The 20505-nt window shown below is 41.6% G+C and overlaps 2 protein-coding genes across 2 annotated transcripts; both read right to left on the minus strand.

Moving 5' to 3' along the window:
- Positions 1 to 413: 413 nt before the first annotated feature.
- LOC125506857 lies at positions 414 to 8356 on the minus strand. Its single transcript, XM_048671559.1, has 6 exons — positions 8197 to 8356; positions 7693 to 7743; positions 7215 to 7243; positions 7003 to 7135; positions 6862 to 6913; positions 414 to 715 (listed from the first exon to the last, which is right to left on the minus strand). Exons 1-6 carry the CDS (start codon positions 8354 to 8356, stop codon positions 703 to 705), a joined length of 438 nt encoding a protein of 145 aa, XP_048527516.1. The 3' UTR covers positions 414 to 702.
- Positions 8357 to 12455: 4099 nt separating this feature from the next.
- On the minus strand, positions 12456 to 17279 carry LOC125508209. The gene is made up of 4 exons (XM_048672819.1): positions 16613 to 17279; positions 16280 to 16328; positions 15301 to 15429; positions 12456 to 14441 (listed from the first exon to the last, which is right to left on the minus strand). The coding sequence occupies exons 1-4, from the start codon at positions 16747 to 16749 to the stop codon at positions 14328 to 14330; spliced, it is 429 nt and encodes a 142-aa protein (XP_048528776.1). The 5' UTR covers positions 16750 to 17279; the 3' UTR covers positions 12456 to 14327.
- Positions 17280 to 20505: the final 3226 nt, after the last annotated feature.

A 20505-nucleotide genomic window follows, 5' to 3' on the forward strand; every position in this document is an offset into this window, starting at 1 on the left:
CCATCTCAAAATTAGAGAAATGTTCTAAATAATGTGGCAATTTTGCTTTTCTATCAGGTAGACTGATAGTTTATCATCTGTTGCTATGAGTGACAGAGTTTTCTGTTTAATTAAATAGCTAACATTTTTTCTGATAGACTGCAATATTATCTCTGATGAGAAGCAAATTGTTTCTTGTTATCCGAAAAAGATTGCCACCATGGCTATACAGTAATAAAATGAGTTTATTCATTGCTACAGAGAGAAATGTCCAACACTGTCAATTTTTGCATGTCCAGCTTCCTCAGAAGATGGCATTAGGCAGTGTGCTGCTAAACAAAGTTCTTGATATGAGCTACCTATAATCATCTAGCGCGGCTTATATAATTTTTTGACAGTAAGACTCATGGCACAGAATAGATCTAATACCTCTATTTGGACAAGCAATAGAGAATTAATTTGCTAGATTTGAAAAGCACAACCCGGTATTTTAGTGTTTGGTGAATTGATAGCATCATCACAAACACCATACAGATAGAGGTTTTTTTGTCTAATTAGTCAATTAACAACATACATGAACAGATACACTGGGTAAAGTATATGTGCATCACCCCTCAGTCTAATACTCATCGCAAGCACCAAAATAAATTATCTTAGTTTTGTACAGAAATCCCAACTGATGAAGCGAGGATAAATTCCAAAAGCCAGTCTTGGCAGGAACTCCTAAACCACTAACCTGAAAAAAGCATATCCATATATAGAGATGAGAGCCGAAAAACCCTTAGTCAAAATCAGTAGCAAAATTGTACAAGTACCTCTTTTCTAACGTAATAACACAACCATCACCTTTTGGAATTGATAAATAACGCATGCAAGATTTCACATTTGGAAAGGACCATTGGCCTAACACAGGTTGATTTTGTGCATCTTAGTCTTCCTATAATAGCTAAAAAAGGTCAAATGTTGATCTATCGCCGCAAAAGGAACATGGTACTTCTATGATACTCAAAAACTCAAGACCTCACTTGTGGCTATCCACAAATAAGTTTTGGGCCATAAATAAATAGAATGTAGTGCTTATCATGTGAAATGCCAAGTGAAAAGTCGGTGGGGGGGGGGGGAGGGGGGGGGGGACCCGCATATTGTGGTGACTAAATTAGCTACTAAATTAGCTACAGAATATGACCCAAGCTACCACATTAGTGTATGCCTAAAGAATACATCTGAAAACGATGATGAAGTCAAGTGTGACATACAGATCACATATCAATACCTAATATCTTATTATCATAATGCATCCCAATCCATGATGATCCCAGCAACAGTTCAAAAAATGGCAATCCTGTGTAGATAGTATAAACATACCCACTTCACTGTATATTTAATATCATGTGTTCAGCATATCAGTACCCAATAAGGCCAACAAACCTACATTAGATTTCTTTAGTATAAGAGCAGATTTTGCGAAGCTTCTTAAAAATGTGATAATGCCTCAACGGCTGAGCGCCCTACTTTTGGCAACCTTGTTCAAAGAATTAAAAATGATTCATTTTACTTTTATAGGAGAGGGCAACCTTGTTCAAAGAATTAAAAATGATTCATTTTACTTTCATAGGAGAGAGAAAACTATCACAAAAGGAACAATAAAATACCTAAAAATAATGTAGTACTGCAACAATCAAAGTTGTAGCATTTCCTCTATATGTCAGCTATTCAACACATCATGTGTTTATTTCTTTAACATCGGCCATGGGGTAGATGGAGGGGACCGGCGGCCGGGGCGAATGCAACGCCCCGAGACCGTTGCGTCAGGTGTCTTCCAGTTATTCGCTGTTATACCTTGTCTTTTGTTTGCGTGTCATGCATTTCATATCATGCCATTATGTGCATCGCATTTGCATGCATATTCGTCTCATGCATCCGAGCATTTTTCCCGTTGTCCGTTTTGCAATCCGACACTCCTATGTCCTCCGGCGCCCTCCTTTTGTCTCTTTTCGTGTGAGGGTGTTAAACGTTCTCGAATTGGACCGAGATTTGCCAAGCGGCCTTGGTTCACTACCGGTAGACCGCCTGTCAAGTTTCGTGCCATTTGGAGTTCGTTTGATACTTCAACGATTAACCGGGTAACCGTAAAGGTCTCGTGTGTGTTGCAGCCCAACACCCCTCCAAAGTGGCCCATAACCCATCCAAACCCCCTCCATCCTGTCAATCGTTCGATCACGATCGCGTGGCCGAAAACCGCTCCTCATTTGGACTCTCCTAGCTCCCTCTACCTATATATATGTGTGCATCCCCGAAATTTCACGCAGATGAACCCTAGATCCAACTCCCACGTCCGCTGCCTCCTGCGCCTACTCAGGGACCGCCACGTGTCGCCGGAGCCTTCCCACCGCGCGGCCCGCCAAGGCCCGTCGCCGGCCCCCGCGGGCCCGAGCCCCGCCTGTCTCTCGAAGCCGCCGCCCGCGCCTTCCGCTCCTAGCGCCGCCCCGCGCCCGAGGTCGCCGGTCGCCGCAGCCGCCAACTGCGAAGACCCGCCCTTCGCGGCTCCGCCGCCGCCCGGCTCCGTCCTCGCCAGAGTGTGCCGCCCGAGCCTTCGCCGCCGACTGCAAGCCCGCGTGCCCGCCGACTCCAGCTCGCCGCTGCCGCTTTGCTCGCCGGCCTCCTCCTCGTCGGAATCTCGCCGGTGACCGCCCCAAGCTCGCCGGAGTTCTCTCTCTGGTGGATCTAGAAAAGGTGGACCAGATCCACCACTTCAACGAACCAAACAACCCCGCTGCGTCCCGGATCTCCTCGTCCCACACGACCTCGCCCCGCTGACTTTTTCGGAGGTTGATTTTCTCTAAGTCCCCAGATCTGTGATGTTTTTAGGCCATGTTCATCGCATCATAACTTCATCACCGTAGCTCCGTTTTGCATGCATGAGATATCGAAATGTTCATCATGATGTGCTTTTCATTTCATTCCATTGCATCATGCTTGTTTGAGTCCATCTTGATGCCCTGATGACGGTTGCAAGAGTGTTATAAAATGTTAGTCTCTGTTTCTTATCAGTTTATGAGTATTTGTCATTTTTGCCATGATTATTGTGTGCTGCATATGGACTTGAGCTCTACATGTGTTTTGGGCTATGTCATGTAATCTTTATAGGGGTGTATGCCATGTATTTTTATGATCAATGTGGTGACTAGCACAAGCATGCAAAGTAGCTCTCGTGATGTTGCTGATTTCAGGGACTTAGAATTTCACTAAGTCATTTCCCTGCTGTTATTTTTATGCCATGTATTCATGTTGCTACAGTGAGATCCATGCTTCTTTTGAGTATGTTCAGTAAGGATGATTTTGACATATGGTTGTTCTCTATCCATCAATGTTCCTGTTTGCATTTATGGAGTGCCCTAGCATGACTCAATCTTGCTCTACTTTTGCTATAAAATGTTTCTGGCAGATTGTTTACGTGTTAATCAATTTTGCCAAGATTGTTGTAGTTGATCCATGCATGCTATGAGTTTGTTCTTGCTTTGCTTAGCTTCATGAACATGTCTTCTTGCTGGTAGTATGCTTAGCTTGTCATGCAATGCCTTGTGTTGAGTGTATCGAGCTCGCAAACATGCCTTCATAACTCTGTTTTTGCCATGACCAGTTTTCTGCTAAGTCTGAATGTGTTAACGAAACTTGCTATGTTTACATGGGTGCCATCTTATCTTCTGATCATTTTTGTCTTATGGTCAGTAAGGGACTTTTGTTATATGCTTTGAGTAGATTCATGTCATGTCTTGTTTTGCTATGATATGTTTCTGTAGCATGTTGTTATCTTGCTCTAAACATTGCTTCTTGATGTTAATTCCTGACATGTTAGTATTTTCAGTAAGTCTGTGAAGCTGATATCTTTTGCACTTTTGCCATGCTTATTTGAACCTGCTATTGTGTGATTTAGCTGTAGCTCAGTGTTCATCTTTTGTCAAGCATCTTGAGTAGATCACTGTCATGTACTTTGTTGCTATGTTGGAGTGCAGTAGGTTAGTTTCTTGTTGCATTCTATGGCATCGTACTGTTAATCGTAGATTTGTGCCATTATTGCTTTGCTTTACATTTGCAAACCGTGCATCCGATTTCGGTGATCTTTATATCGATTTCGACCGAAATCATCTCATCTTTCCAGCGGCGCACTTGGTTTGCCAAGTTGAGGCCTGGTTTAATCTTTTTCTTCCGGAGCACGCATATGCATTGCATATTACATCCCGCATATCATGTCATGTTTTGCATCATATTACTTGCGCATTGCACCGTGGTTGATTTGTTGTTTTCCTTGCTTGTGTTCTTGCCTTTGGTAGAGCCGGGAGACGAGTTCGTGATCGAGGAACCCGTTGAGTACGTTTACGAGGATCAAGCATTCGTCTTCGCTGAGAACTTTGCAGGCAAGATGACCATACCCTTGAAATCACTTCTATCTTTGCTTGCTAGTTGCTCGCTCTATTGCTATGCCGCAATACCTACCACTTGCTATATCATGCCTTCCATATTGCCATGTCAAGCCTCTAACCCATCTTGTCCTACCAAATCGTTGTTTGGCTATGTTACCGCTTTGCTCAGCCCCTCTTATAGCGTTGTTAGTTGCAGGTGAAGATAAAGTTTGTTCCATGTTGGAACATGGATATTGTTGGGATATCATTACTATTATATCTTGTTTACTTTAATGTATCTATATACTTGGTAAAGGTTGGAAGGCTCGGCCTTATGCCTGGTGTTTTGTTCCACTCTTGCCGCCCTAGTTTCCGTCATACTGATGTTATGTTCCTTAATTTTGCGTTCCTTACGCGGTTGGGTGTTATGGGAATCCCTTGACTGTTTGCTTTGAATAAAACTCCTCCAGCAAGGCCCAACCTTGGTTTTACATTTGCACTAACAACCTATCACCTTTCCTTGGGTTCTGCAGACTTAAGGGTCATCTTTATTTTAACACCCCCCCGGGTTAGTGCTTGTCTAAGTGTTGGTCCGAACTAGAGCCCCTTGCAGCGCCACCTCGGGGAAACTTGAGGGCTGGTTTTAGTTGTACGGATTGCTCATCCGGTGTTGCCCTGAGAACGAGATATGTGCAGCTCTTATCAGGATGTCGGCGCATCGGGTGGTCTTACTGGTCTTGTTTTACAATTGTCGACATGTCTTGTAACCGGGATTTCGAGTCTGATCGGGTCTTTCTGGGAGAAGGAATATCCTTCGTTGACCGTGAGCGCTTGTGATGGGCTAAGTTGGGACACCCCTGCAGGGTTTTGAACTTTCGAAAGCCGTGCCCGCGGTTATGGGCAGATGGGAATTTGTTAATGTCCGGTTGTAGAAAACTTGACACTTAACTTAATTTAAAATGCATCAACCGTGTGTGTAGCCGTGATGGTCTCTTTCCGGCGGAGTCCGGGAAGTGAACACGGTTTTGGAGTTATATTTAAACGTAAGTAGTTTCAGGATCACTTCTTGATCACTTCTAGTTCACGACCGTGCTTTGCTTCTCTTCTCGCTCTCATTTGCGTAAGTTAGCCATCATATATGCTAGTGCTTGCTGCAGCTCCACCTCACTACCTTTTTTTACTCATAAGCTTAAATAGTCTTGATCGCGAGGGTGTGGGATTGTTGAGTCCCCGTGACTCACAGATACTTCCAACAGTTTGAGGTGCCGATGATACCAGTGCAGGTGACGCAACCCAGATCGAGTGGGAGCTTGATAAAGATTGTGTTCGTTGTGTTGTTTCGTTCAAGTTGTTCAGTAGTGGAGCCCAGTCGGGACGATCGGGGATCTAGCATTAGAGGTGGTCTTTCTTTATTTTGGTTCCGTAGTCGGACCTTGATTGTATTCTGGATGATGTAATGCTATATTTATGTATTGTGTGAAGTGGCAATTGTAAGCCAACTCTTTATCCCTTTCTTATTCAGTACATGGAATGTGTAAAGATTACCCCTCTTATGACATGTCTATTATGCGGTTATGCCTCTAAGTCGTGCTCCGACACGTGGGAGATATAGCCGCATCGTGGGTGTTACAGCGAACCTGGGGAAGGACAAGGGGAGCCGATTAGGATGAAGAGCAGCAGGGCAGCGAGCTATTCGCCACCAACTACAGGTTTGCCCCCTTGGACCACACAAAGGCCACCGCTGTTTATCCTGCCTTCAGGCCAGGGAGTCGGAGACGAGGAAGATCCATGAGGAGGCGATGGTACGCTGCTCTCCTGATTCATGTTGTAGCCTGCACGCACCTCTCGGCCGGCCAGCCGGAGCGGCGACGTAGCGCGCCATGATATCTCTGGTGGAGGCTGGAGGGCAGCATCAGGAGGGATGGGTCTATTGGTGAGGAGCGGTTTGGGCACAGTCGTGACTGGAGAGACCCACGCCACGGGGGGCTTTTTATACGCACATAGATTGGTAGAGCCACGACACGAGATTGAACCAGAATTTTCGGGAGAGACGGAGATAGCCCAGTCAAAGCGGTGGGCGGTCAAAGAGGTGGAGGTCACGAACACTCTAGAAAGAACGGAGAAGATCGTTACGTCCACACGTAAGTAGTTCTCGTGCGTCATTGGTAACACGCGTAAATCGTTAGAGGCAGTAAAAAATCCAAAAAACCCAGGTAAATCGAACTCTTACGAGCCTAGTCTTCTTAGTATAAATGAACACAAAAGCACCAACAATTATATGTATATTCTCATCCCACAACAGCTAAAAGTACCCAGCTCTGATTCATACTGCTAGCGAACAAATTAAGAGGTGCTTCAGATTTTCTAACTATTTGAGTATGTTGTGGGACCCATGCTCATCGTATAATTGAAATAAAACCTTAGGATACCCTAGAGTATTGTAGTCTCTTAAGTCACAATAAAGCAGATGGCCTTAGCATACCTTGTCACCCACAGCCATGTAACACTTGATTCCCAGCAGATGCTTCTACCAACTAATCAATGTGGTGATAAAGATTTAACATTAGTGAAGAGGAGATAAACCTTCACCTGAGCTTGAAGAAAGAAAATAGAATAGGCTCACCTTTGATCTGCAATAGCACTTCCTCAATCATGCAGTACACAAAAAAACTTCTAGTTCCTTGGTGAGCAAACGTACTGAAGCTCCTCAAAATATGAAAATGTTGAATTTTGGAGGGGAAATGTGAGTGTTGCCCCTGGAAACGTGAGAAGCCGTACTATCAGATATTGCCATACTGGCATAGCTTGCTATATGAGTTGTAGCGATGAAACAACCTGTTCATGGTGGTGTACAGTTGTGCTGCCTACACAAGATCAAAATGACAAGCTTTGTAAATAAATTTTCCCTTTGCAATATTCTAGTGCAAGAAAAATAGATGGTTCGAAGAAGTTGAATATAAATACGGTTTGAGCAAACCATATATAACATAAAAATGAAAATGCAGAAAAAAAAACATGAATGGGAGAAAGAGATGATTCACCCCTTTCTTTTTCGTCAAGCTCTTCCACAAGAATCTTTCTCTTCCTTTCTATCTCAGATATGAAATTCCACAAGATTATTTCTCTTCTTTTCTATCTCAGATCTGAAAAAACACAAATTGAGAAATCAAAATCACAAAATCAGAGAACTGGGATATAATAACTGGGGGAGGAGGAGGGGGAGGGGAGCAACAAATAGGGATTGAGCAAACCATATATAACATAAAAATGAAAATGCAGAAACAAACATGAATGGGAGAAAGAGAAGATTCACCCCTTTCTTTTTCGTCAAGCTCTTCCACAAGATCTTTCTCTTCTTTTCTATCTCAGATATGAAATTCCACAACACTGCGTTTGGATGTCTCCATTCAAACCCAGGAAAACGAATTGGTAATCATCTCACCTCAATACGGGTGTTTGGCTGGACGCCGAATTCGTATTGGAAATATCGGGCCAATTCCAAGCTGTTTTGCCTCCCACGTAAAGCTCCCTCCCACGATTCGGAGGGCTCCCGCTCCGTTTTCCTCTGAATTGCTCATCTCCCACAAAACTAACCCCTTTGACACCAGCCACCAGAAAAAGAAAAGAAGCGAGACGACAGGGGATCTCGGGGCGACCTAGCTACTAGTGCGGCGGCCCACCACAGCGTTCAGTGGCGGTGCAGATCTGTTCCTCCACCGTCTCTTCCTTTCCTCCCCATCCCGGTCCTGATTTCTCAGCCCCCTCCTGCATCACTCTGCTCTTGGTCTCCATCTACAGCGACGACCACCATGGAGACCGGTCTCCATCCCCATCCCGGTCGGCAAATGGACGAGAGGATGCCCGACGGCGACCACCACCCCGTCCGGCGGCGGCTGCGACCACCATCCAATCCCATCCCCATCCGCCCGCCCCCACCCGTTGGCCCAATTTGTCCTATCCAGCACCTTCTTCTCCATCATTGTTTGATGTGTGCATCTCTTTCGTGTGTGATTTGTGTGTATGCATGATTGAAGATGTTTCCCATAGGTTTCTGTTTGTGCTAGATAATTTTCTTCAGCGTCGCCATTTGTATTTAAAGCTAAAATGTGTTAACAAGATGGTTGTTGTGTGTCCATTTGTCTTGTGATTTATTCCAGAATTTTTTTTACTGCTATATATTCATTCAATTGTAGTCACATGTGAATAGATTTCAGTTTTGAGTCATGTAGAACAAGGTATAATCTTCATGGTAATGTAGTTATGCAATTCCAAAGTTTGTCATCCAAACATGATTTGGTATTGAAACCTCAAGAGGCATTTCAAGGGTCAATTCAGCGAACAACCAAACAAGCGAATTTGTATTCGTGCCATTTCAGTTTCCTCACCGAATTGGAATTTCAGTCCAATTCAATACAGAGCTCTCCAGTACGGATATCCAAACGCAGCGCAAGACTATTTCTTTTCATTTCTATCTCAGATCTCAGATCTGAAAAAACACAAATTGAGAAATCAAAATCACAGAATCAGCGAACTGGGATATAATAACTAGGGGAGGAGGGGGTGGGGAGCTACCTAGATTGGGGGTGGTGATGCTGGACGACGAGCTTCTCCACTCCACGAGCGTCGCCTAGACCTGGAACTCCTGCTACTCTGCTCCCACCACCCACCTCCATCCTCCTCTGCTCCTCCATGCCCACCACGAAGACCATGTTGCCCCTGCTCGCCCATGGTGGCATTCCTCCTCTCCTTCCTTCTCTCTCCTCATGTTCTATCTTTCCTGCAGATCAAATCGAGCGCCGCCACCGCCCTTTGACTGCAGGTCACCGCCGCCGCTGCCGGAGAAACTCGCCTCCGCACCCGCACGCCTCAGATCCGCTAGATCTGAGATGATGAGGGATGGACTGAGTGAAGGGGACGAGGAGCTAGGTGAAGCGGCTGTGGGGTGGAGAGGGAAAATGTTTAGGGTTGGAGACAAGGAGGGAGAGGAGAGAGCCAAGGGAGCGCGGGGCTCAGGATGTGCACGTCGAGCATGGGGCGGGCGCGGAGTGGCTGCCTAATCCCTCGCAGACACGGGAACAACTGACCCAGCCAATACATGTGAGGGCTGAGCCCACCAGTCATAGGCCAAGAAAATAATTACACAGTGACCAAAAATTACCACCAGTCAAATGATCGAACGACCAGGAGCCAAAGTCAAAGGAGATCGAACGGATAGGAATGATGCGCACGGGAAGGCCTCCTGAATGGCGGGTACTCTAGGAGGCTTTATATGTTAGATACTGGAAGATGCTTATCAATAACTATATACAGTTCTTATTCCATTCACACATTTTTCTTGCCTCCTGATCATGGTATTGTAAAGGGGACTAAAGAGACAGGTTCTAGGGAAAAAAGTAATAGAGCTATAGGAAATAAAGTAACTCATTTAGGTATGACTATGGACAAGGCAAAGGTTTCAGAGAGAAATTGGGGAATAAAGCAATTTTCTCAATCTAATTACTTCAGAATCATCAGTATGAGAAAACATTGATATCTACTACTACAAACTGATCCACTTGCTTCTCTTCATGGAAGAGTACCATTAGTCCTCTGTCCACATGGAACGAACATAATGGCCATCTAACATCAAATAATGTCTTCTTGAAACTGAAACATAGAAAGGCAAGTTTGAGGTAGAAACAGAATCACCCATCTTATCACAAAAAAAATAAGAAACAAAGAAAACGTCCAACAAGAGAAACTTGCAACCCATCCTAAAAATCCTAGAATCTGAATGACATCAGATTCAGCACAAGGCAAAGTATGTATCTTAATCTTATTGAACCAAAGAGAGTAAAACAATAAAATTGGGAACATTATATACATAAAAAATATAATTGTCGAAGACCACCGGTGCCATTCTCATCAGCATCGACCAATTTTGCGAAAGTAAAAAACATCAAACATGGGAACCGTACCGCCCATCCTAAAACTCTTGGAATCCGATACACGAAGAACATCAGACACATGACTACCATACATTATATAAAAAATTAAGTTATTTTAATTACTGAGAAACCATGCATCTATTGCCAACAAAATTGGGGCTTCTCATGTACATCAGACCAACAAGTGCAGCTGCAATTTTAGAAGTATTTTGGTTTGACTAAAGTAAACGCTAGTCCTAGCACAAGACCCATTCCAGCCTCATGCTTCAACCTAACACACCTTGTATTCCAGCCTCATGCTTCAACCTAACACACCTTGTACGTAATACATCAAGGCCCCATCACAAAATAGAAATGAATATATACGCTAGTAAGACCAGAAATTAACAAAATACAGGGAGCTTAATCATATTGTCTTACATGCATCAGGATGTAAGATGCGGTGACCTTGGCGCCACAACCATGGAGACAGCCAGTCTGGACATGATGGTGGCAGGGGTTCAGCAGCGAGAAAAGGAGGAGAGTCTGAAAAGTAAGCACAATTACTGATCATTTTTACAATTGCTGATTTAGATTCCGATTCATACTCTAAAATAGGAGGGCTAAAATTCTGTATTCAACCGCTATAAATAAACTACACAAGATGATAGTGAGACTGTGCGTAGAGAGCTAAATGTGCAAGATCGACATCTTTGCTAGTAAAAGCCTTAGCATTTTCTTCTTGCAGAAAGTACATCTCTATTTTTGGACAAAAGAATGCAACACATACAAAGAATGGAAAATCGCCATCGAACAAAAGCCATGTTCCACCATTCAAGTATCTGAACAAACAAGCATGGGATTGGTAGCAGTAGTGAATAGTATGCATAGATGTGTAGGCAAGTAACAAACATTAGTGAAAGGGAAATAGATTATCCAAAAGAAGAAAGGTTTTATATTTTTTCAACGTACCCAGCCATAAAATCATATGCTTCTTGATTAACAAAATGAACACACAATTAAGTAGGCATAGGAGGTGCACAATCATGTACCGACAAAAAGCAGAGATGGACAGGGATCAAGTTCATCCATCCATCTTCAAAAAGAGTTCTGAGTTCCGCATATATATAGTGGTGTTCTGAAAATAGCTCTTCTTAATTCTGCATTTCTCCTAGGTACATCTATAAGAAATGCAGAGTGAAGATGATATTTCCTTTCTATCCTCACAAATATTTTATTTTCAAGTCAATAATAAATTTAGATTGCTACTATTATAATTAGAGTACTTATATCAGAGAGTATAAGCACTTAATAAACTGCTATCAAAGAAGCATACATGACATAAGGGGTATTTTGTTGCCTCGACAATTAAAAAAAATAGAGCAGTACAAATCTTTAAAGGAAAAGGCAAACCGAACTTGCAAACAGTGTGGGTTCCATGAATTTGCACAGAATTTAGACAAAGAAAAAAAACTAAATTCAGACCACAGAACATGGCAAACCATGGAGAAGGAAAATCAGGAGATGCCAAAATCATTCAGCAATTTTGTCCCTTGGACCAAGAAGCAAAGACAATTTACTTATATACAGTATACACCCAAGAGCTTGCAGCAGGGTAATGAATAAAACAGAACTGCAAGTCTGCAAGAAAGGAGCAAATTTACCTTATTAGTTTCCATTGGATTTCTAAGCTACAAAAAGTTGTTACATTAATGCTCTCAAGATTGGTAGGTTGTACCCTTTTCATAGTGTGGTGAAACTATAATTAAATGAACTTTAATTGCATAGCTCTTGCAAGAGTATCACTTCATGTATGACCAATTGGAATCCTTGCTCTGTACTTAATAATTATGCACTCCAAATAGCTACAACCCTCTACTGATTTTTTTAACCAAGAAGCAATAATGTGACCACAATTAATGGCAAAAAATGTTCATTGCTCGTGTTAGAAGGATAAAATAACTACCTTTGGTAGGTACTTCAACTATGAAAGAGCATGTAATAATTAGTGATTTACCTGAGAGTAAAAGGGTCGCAAGTATATTCATTAACTGCCCTCGTACAACCTGCAAATTGATTATGGAATGAGTTTCTGGCGGGAAATAGAAACCACACAACACAAAAGAACAGTAGGTACCTGACATAGCTCCAGCGTGGTAAACTTTTTTGAGTGCTTCCAGTCATCTTTGGTGCCTTACTCGTGTCTGGCCATTGCCCTGCTCGTCGAGGTCACCGTTGCACCACCACTCACGGCAAGGCTCATGTACCAAGTATGCTCCAGCTGCCAACAGACAAGCAATGTTGCAGAAACCAATTGAGGCATTTTCACTAAGTAAAGCTACAAAACCATTTAGTAAAATCCAGTGGAACTATCCTACTACATGACTGAATCAATGAAACATAACAGGAGCTGCAGAAGCCACTCTAGATCTTTTTCACAAACCAAAGGTAGCATTTTAGGTACTAATTAACCCTGGGGCATATATTATCATTTAGTCAAATAACTGAATCAAAGAAAATTGATAGGAAGAGAAGGAATGGTGGTGTTTCAGAACCATGGCTACACATACATGGCATACATCTGAAAAAGGGAAAATGAACAGCCTAAATACGTACTTGAAGGAAACAAGATAAAATAAACTGATGTGTGAACTGTAATGTGATGAGATTATTAGTAGACATGATAAAATACGTATGTACAAGTCATTAATTAATAGATTATGAATAGGAAGAGCTTGGAAACAAGGATGAAATTAAATCTGGAAAGGAAACAAGAATAAATCAAATCTGACTAAATCCACGAGAGTACATGTGAAGAGAGGGAGAGAGAGAGAGGGGCAAGAAGCACGTGATTAACTTTGGATTCATATGGTATGCTGCCCCAATGGCTGTGTGTAACAGGAAAGAGGGGTTGGAGAAGAGAGAGGGCACAAAGGGGAGAGGGGGAGTACCTGCATTCTGAATTACTTTGCTATCAGATATCAGCATACCAAAGGTACATCGAGTTATTATATATCAGCATACCAAAGGTACATCAAGTAAGTTTCACTTGCAAACAATAGAAAAACTTTAATCCAACTGAAGGATGAATAATCGAGAAACAAATATGGATATAAACTCGATTTGACTTTTATAATCAAGGGATAACAAAGTTTCATGAGAATACCTATTATGCCAATGGCGCAAAAGGCGAGAGTGAACCAAACACTCAAACCATGCAAGTAACAATATTTATAGACCGATCATAGAATCTCTGAAACACAAGGAAATAGATATTTGTGTATGATGATCATACATAGCATTATATATTACATTGTATGGTAGGTTTATAGGCCAAAACAAAGGCATGATATCAGTTTATGATATCTTATTTATATTTCTTTTAAAAAGCGAAGCAGAGCAAAAAAACAAAGGCATGATATCTTATTCATTGAAGTAGTATGCCGCTGCCATCCAAAAAAACACAGGCCTGCACCTTCATCCTGCCATGTGCTCGGCACCCAACCTCATCTCCTCAGTCAACCTTCTTGATTTGCGCCTCCACTGTGGACGCAACTCTGCTTATGCATGAAAGATTAGTGAAGGTTAGAAGATTACACGATCCAAGCTTTTTTTGACCAGTGAAAGACAGTGGGAGAGGCTCCCACTGACCTAAATTTTAATTAAATATAGTTACTACATGATCCCGGCTTAGTAACATATCAAGCAGAACCAGGTAAGACAGGTCACAACAAAAGAAAGAAAGCTTTTAACCATAGTTCCCCTTTAGCCTTGTCCTACTATCTTCTTTCTCGAATATCTTTAGAAAGAAAGAAAGATGAATATCAGCACAAATCAGAACATCACCCTTCTCAAAATGCAAACAACAATGCATTTAGCTAAACAGTCAAATAAGTAATTCATATGTGGTGAATATGTATCAGCGCTAGATGTATTAATTAAACATTATAACTTTGACCACTAATATATCAAAAAATATTTGCATCCATAAGGTTAAAATAAATAAATATATTTGGCATGAACAGTACCATTTCAAGATATACTATCCAAGGCGTGAAAAATAAGAAGATGATGGCCTGGGTAGATGGTCTAGCTGGTTTATATTCCCTTTTTTCGAGATCAGATGAAGTTTAGGCTGGTGTTGCTCTCGATTTATCTGCATTAGTTGGTGTCCAGTTTAGCATTAGGTTTCAGATAACAGAGCAATTGCTGACTGACACACATGAGCATATATTGTTCTTTGAGCAAACACACACACACATTTTTTTAGGTCATCACACACATTAGGCACATTCTTTGTTGTTGACTGAAATATACATTAGAAATTTTTCTTAGTAGACATTTTTTTATCAAACTGAGCAGACACACATGAGCAAATGAGAGGGGGGTAATTCTAACCTGAGAGGGTGAGGGATGGCAAAAGCATGGTCATCATGAAGCATATCGGCATGGTGGATTAATCATAGAAGAGGGAGGAAGTGAAATTAGTACTGACCTCATAAATGATGAAGGGAATAAAATAGTATCAGCTGCAACATAAGAGCTCCTGGAAAATAAAACTCGCTTCTCTGCATTTTGGATATAGTTAAAAAGGGCAAATCGTAGAAATGCTAAATGTTAGGAACCGACACCATTCATGTGTGAGTATGAGATTCAGATTAAGTTGGGTAACGCCAGGGTTTTCCCAGTCACGACGTTGTAAAACGACGGCCAGTGAATTGTAATACGACTCACTATAGGGCGAATTCAACATGCGCTCAAAGCAGAGCAAAAAAACTTCCCAGGGGAGTATAGTGTGCTTGTCAAAACATCCCAGCAGACAGACCATAGTGTTGAAGGCGGGTAGATACATAGTGCAAAGCAAGCTCTACTATGAACTAACCCCAAACTCGAAATATCCTAAATTAGTACACATATGCCTAGGCTGACTTCCATCTATTGATATTTCACCAAGAGCAGAAGAAGCTGGGCACTAACTGGATCAAAGACGATGAGATAAAATTGGGAAGGCAAACCTTGAAGGTTAATGCAAAGCTATTAAGCACCAAGAACATATGCTTCCCAGAATAAAGCATATGTTTACCATCAAAGCAGCATCTAACTCTTCTTCTTTGATCGTTACTTCCTGGAAACAAACAGCCAAGCTATTAAATTGTCAGATTTGACTGTATTTAATTTGAGAGGATTAACTGCAAAGCATCATTAGATTCCTGAACTCGGCGTGTTTAGAATAAGTACACAGGACAAAATTTTCTCATACAAAATCGATGTGCAAATGTACTAATCAAGCACCCCTTTTTATTATCCAGGAGCTCCGAGTTTGTAACTCAACTGCATATGATTGCAGGTAATATCTATGGCAGGGTGTATCTTATAACCACAAGACAAATGTCCATTTGTTTGTAAGACATGCATAATCACTTTTCTTAGCCGTCTTGAGGCTATAATGAGAAGTTAAAAAATGCTATCTATTATAAATCCTAATGTATGTGGTGTGCCTGCATTTAAAACATCTATGTTTTCTGACGAGGTGAATGGTAATGGCTGATTTACTAATTTTCTAAACCGATTATTTAATCAGTTTGCTTACATACTGGACTACACACGCACATCTTCTATATCATTGCTCAATAGGTGGACAAATAAGCAGCTGCTGACACTTTTGTAGGTGGACCATTTGCTCTATATTCGCTCCTCTGCAGGCATGCAAAGCTTAGCTTGCTTCCGAATCAACATGCAACGGTCAAGGAGTTATCTACATACTACAGAAATGGGTTCGCAGCTCAGCATGGATCTTCACCCTGGCTAAGAAGGTTCCTAGAGAGGCACAAAACAGTCAAAACTGGACTTCTTGTAGTAGTTCGCTGTGGCGCTAGCATAGTGATCGGTGATGGTGTCCTTACTCCAGCAATCTCAGGTGGATAATACCATCATCTGGTGGTTACCTTTCATGTAAATGCACAATTCTGGTTATTAACATCTCTGCATGCTCACCATGTTTTCTTCTGCTCCTTTCCTTGCAGGCCTGTCATCTATGTATGGGCTGCAAGTAAAACAGAGGCATGAATAACAGTGATGACAGGACCAAGGCATAGATGACAAGATTGTTCACACTTATTGACAGCTAGTCATACAGAGGCATGAAGACCATCCTCTGTTCACATGACCAACATTATTGCTCTGTCAGACCACAAGGTTCAAACAAACACTTTCTTCTACTCTTCACAAAACCAAAATTTGAGAAATCAAAACAAGTTATCAGAGAACCGGAAAATCAAGGAGGAGAAGGGGAGAAGCGAAGGGGAGGAGGAGGGGCATGGCTGCTACCTGTAGACGTGTGTGGCTCCATAGAGTTGCTCGCGCCCACCCCTTGCTTGTGCTGTAGTGGCCCTGTCCAGATCGAGAAGCTCAAGTGGTCGCCATCTTCCCAACCGACGAGCGCCCCCAGTTTCTCCCGCCTGCATGCGCCTGCCGGACCGTTCCCCTCCATTGAAGTCGCTGTCGGTCCGGTGGCCACCCCACAGGCTACTGCTGCCCTTCTAGCTCCAGCCACGCCCGCCAGATCGCCGTCGGCCGCCAAGCCCGCCAGAACCCCGCCGGCCGCCACGCCCGCCAGACCCACGCCGGCGGCCTGCACCTAGGTCGCCAACACCCTCCTTCTTGATCTGGCCCCTGCTTCCGACGGCTCTCTCTCACGACCGGCCGTGGATGGAGGAGGTGAGAGGCCAAGGGGAACTCGAGGAGAACACGGGGCTCGAGGGCGAAAGCGATTGGTGTCCAGGGGCCAGGGCACGCCCCGCAGGCTTTTCACCGAAGAGGCACGCGACCCACACACCAGATGCACACTGTGAAGCTGGCCCGCAAGGAATAGAGGCCCACCGGTCATCCACCTGAGCAGAAAAGAGCAATGTATATAAGAACGAGTGGCTGGATTTTTTACAGCGGGATGAGAAGTTGCCAGCGAGGTGAATCGGTCGAGCATCGTGCGCGCGATGTAAAGGCACCAGAATAGTGGGTAGCCTAGCGTCCTTTATACGTTCCATGTGAGAAAAAGCCAACGGTTGACCAGCTGCTAGCAGCCAAAAAAGTATTGTGGTAAACTCATCCTGCGGTGAAAAACGTCTCGCGCGAGAAGTGCCCCTGGAATGGCGGGTACTCTAGCATGGTTTATATGTTCGATGGGACAATACTCTAATAATGAAGATCATCACATTTTTATTTACTTATAACTTAAGAATTACAAAATATGACTCTATGTGAATGTCTCCGATGATGTATCGGGATGTGCAATGATTCAAGAGTAACATGTATGAAAAATTATGAACGGTGGCTTTGCCACAAATACTATGTCAACTACATGATCATGCAAGGCAATATGATAATGATGGAGCGTGTCATAATAAACGAAATGGTGAAAAGTTGCATGGCAATATATCTCGGAATGGCTATGAAAATGCCATAATAGGTAGGTATGGTGGTTGTTTTGAGGAAGGTAAATGGTGGGTTTATGGTACCGGCGAAAGTTGTGCGGTACTAGAGAGACTAGCAACGGTGGAAGGGTGAGAGTGCGTATAATCCATGGACTCAACATTAGTCATAAAGAACTCACATACTTGTTGCAAAAATCTATTAGTTATCGAAACGAAGTACTACGCGCATGCTCCTAGGCGGATAGATTGGTAGGAAAAGATCATCGCTCATCCCCGTCCGCCACTCATAAAGGAAGACAATCAAAAAATAAATCATGCTCCGACTTCATCACATAACGGTTCATCATACGTGCATGCTACGGGAATCACAAACTTTAACACAAGTATCTCTCAAATTCACAACTACTCAACTAGCATGACTCTAATATCACCATCTTCATATCTCAAAACAATCTTAAGGAATCAAACTTCTCATAGTATTCAATGCATTTTATATGAAAGTTTTTATTATATTCATCTTGGATGTCTATCATATTAGGACTAATTTTATAGCCAACGCAAAATACCATGCTGTTCTAAAGAACTCTCAAAATAATATAAGTGAAGCATGAGAGATCAATAATTTCTACAAAATAAAACCACCACCGTGCTCTAAAAATATATAAGTGAAGCAATAGAGCAAAATTATCTAGCTCAAAAGATATAAGTGAAGCACATAGAGTATTCTAATAAATTTCGATTTATGCGTGTCTCTCCCAAAAGGTGTGTACAACAAGGATGGTTGTGGTAAACTAAAAATCAAAGACTCAGATCATACAAGACGCTCCAAGCAAAACACATATCATGTGGTGAATAAAAATATAGCCTCAAGTAAAGTTACCGATAGACGAAGACGAAAGAGGGGATGCCTTCCGGGGCATCCCCAAGCTTAGCCTTTTTGTTTTTCTTGAATTTTATCTTGGGGTGCCTTGGGCATCCCCAAGCTTAGGCTCTTGCCACTCCTTATTCCAAAATCCATCAAATCCTTACCCAAAAACATGAAAACTTCACAACACAAAACTTTAACAGAAAATCTAATGAGCTCCGTTAGTATAAGAAAATAAACCACCACTTTAACATACTGTAATGAACTTATTTTTTATTTATATTGATGTTAAATCTAATGTATTCCAACTTCTCTATGGTTCATACCCCCAATACTAGCCATAGATGCATCAAAATAAGCAAACAACACACAAAAACATAATCTGTCAAAAACAGAACAGTCTGTAGCAATATGTAGGTTTCAAATACTTCTATAACTCCAAAAAATCTGATAAATTAGGAAGACCAGGATAATTTGTATATTGATCTACTGCAGTTGGAATTGGTATTTTATCGCTCTCTCGTAAAAAAATGAAAATTATTTTTGTGGGCGCATATTTTCTGTTTTTATCAGCAAGATCAAACAACAATCATCCAAGAAGATCCTAAAGGCTTTAATTGGCACAAACACTAATTAAAACATAAAAAACACAACCATAACAGAGGCTAGATGAATTATTTATTACTAAACAGGAACAAAAAGCAAATAACAAAAATAAAATTGGGTTGCCTCCCAACAAGCGCTATCGTTTAACGCCCCTAGCTAGGCATAAAAACAAGAATAGATCTAGGTATTGTCATCTTTGGTATGCAATCCATAAGTGGCTCTCATAATAGATTCATAAGGCAATTTAATTTTCTTCCTAGAAAAGTGTTTCATGCCTTTCCTTAACGAAAATTGGAATATAATATTTCCTTCTTTCATGTCAATAATTGCACCAATCATTCTAAGGAAAGGTCTACCAAGAATAATAGGACATGTAGGATTGCAATCTATATCAATAACAATGAAATCTACGAGCACATAGTTCCTATTTGCAACAATAAGAACATCATTAATCCTTCGCATAGGTTTCTTAATGATGGAATCCGCAAGATGTAAATTTGAAGAACAATCATCAAATTCATGGAAGCCTAGCACATCACACAAAGTTTTTGGAATCGTGGAAACGCTAGCACCCAAATCACATAAAGCATAACATTCATAATCTTTAATCTTAATTTTAATAGTAGGTTCTCACTCATCATAAAGTTTTCTAGGGATAGAAACTTCTAGTTCAAGTTTTTCTTCATGGGATTACATTAAAGCATCAACGATATGTTTAGTAAAAGCTTTATTTTGATTATAAGCATGAGGAGAATTTAAAACGAATTGCAACAAGGAAATACAATCTATCAAAGAGCAATTATCATAATTAAATTCCTTGAAATCCAAAATAGTGGGTTAATTGCTATGTAAAGTTTTGACCTTTTCAACCCCACTTTTATTGATTTTTGCATCAAAATCTAAAAACTCCAAATCATTGGGACGCCTTTTAACTAAAGTTGACTCATCTCCAGTCTCATCTTTATCAAGATTCATATTGGAAAACAAAGATTTAATAGGAGTCACATCAATCACTTTTAGATCTTCATCATTATTATCATGAAAACTAGAAGAACACACGTTCACAAAGTAATCTTTTTTAGCACGCATTCTAGCGGTTCTTTCTTTGCACTCATCAATGGAAATTCTCATGGCCTTGAGAGATTCATTGATATCATGTTTGGGTGGAATAGATCTAAGTTTTAAAGAATCAACATCAAGAGAAATTATATCCACGTTCCTAGCCAATTTATCGATCTTAAGCAATTTTTCTTGAACCAAAGCATTGAAATTCTTTTGAAAACTCATAAATTCTTTAACACTAATCTCAAAATCAGAGG

Source organism: Triticum urartu, chromosome 5, assembly GCF_003073215.2.
Source record: "Triticum urartu cultivar G1812 chromosome 5, Tu2.1, whole genome shotgun sequence".
NCBI lineage: Eukaryota > Viridiplantae > Streptophyta > Magnoliopsida > Poales > Poaceae > Triticum > Triticum urartu.

Coding starts and splice junctions, on each gene's coding strand:
- LOC125506857 (XM_048671559.1), bottom strand. CDS start 8,356: ATGGAGAAGAAGGTGCTGGATAGGACAAATTGGGCCAACGGGTGGGGG. Junction 7,136..7,214: donor CTGTACACCACCATGAACAG/GTTGTTTCATCG, acceptor TCACGTTTCCAG/GGGCAACACTCACATTTCCC. Junction 6,914..7,002: donor AGTGCTATTGCAGATCAAAG/GTGAGCCTATTC, acceptor CACATTGATTAG/TTGGTAGAAGCATCTGCTGG.
- LOC125508209 (XM_048672819.1), bottom strand. CDS start 16,749: ATGCAGGCGGGAGAAACTGGGGGCGCTCGTCGGTTGGGAAGATGGCGA. Junction 15,430..16,279: donor AAGGAGCAGAAGAAAACATG/GTGAGCATGCAG, acceptor ACAATTTAATAG/CTTGGCTGTTTGTTTCCAGG. Junction 14,442..15,300: donor GCTTTGCATTAACCTTCAAG/GTTTGCCTTCCC, acceptor CAACTAATGCAG/ATAAATCGAGAGCAACACCA.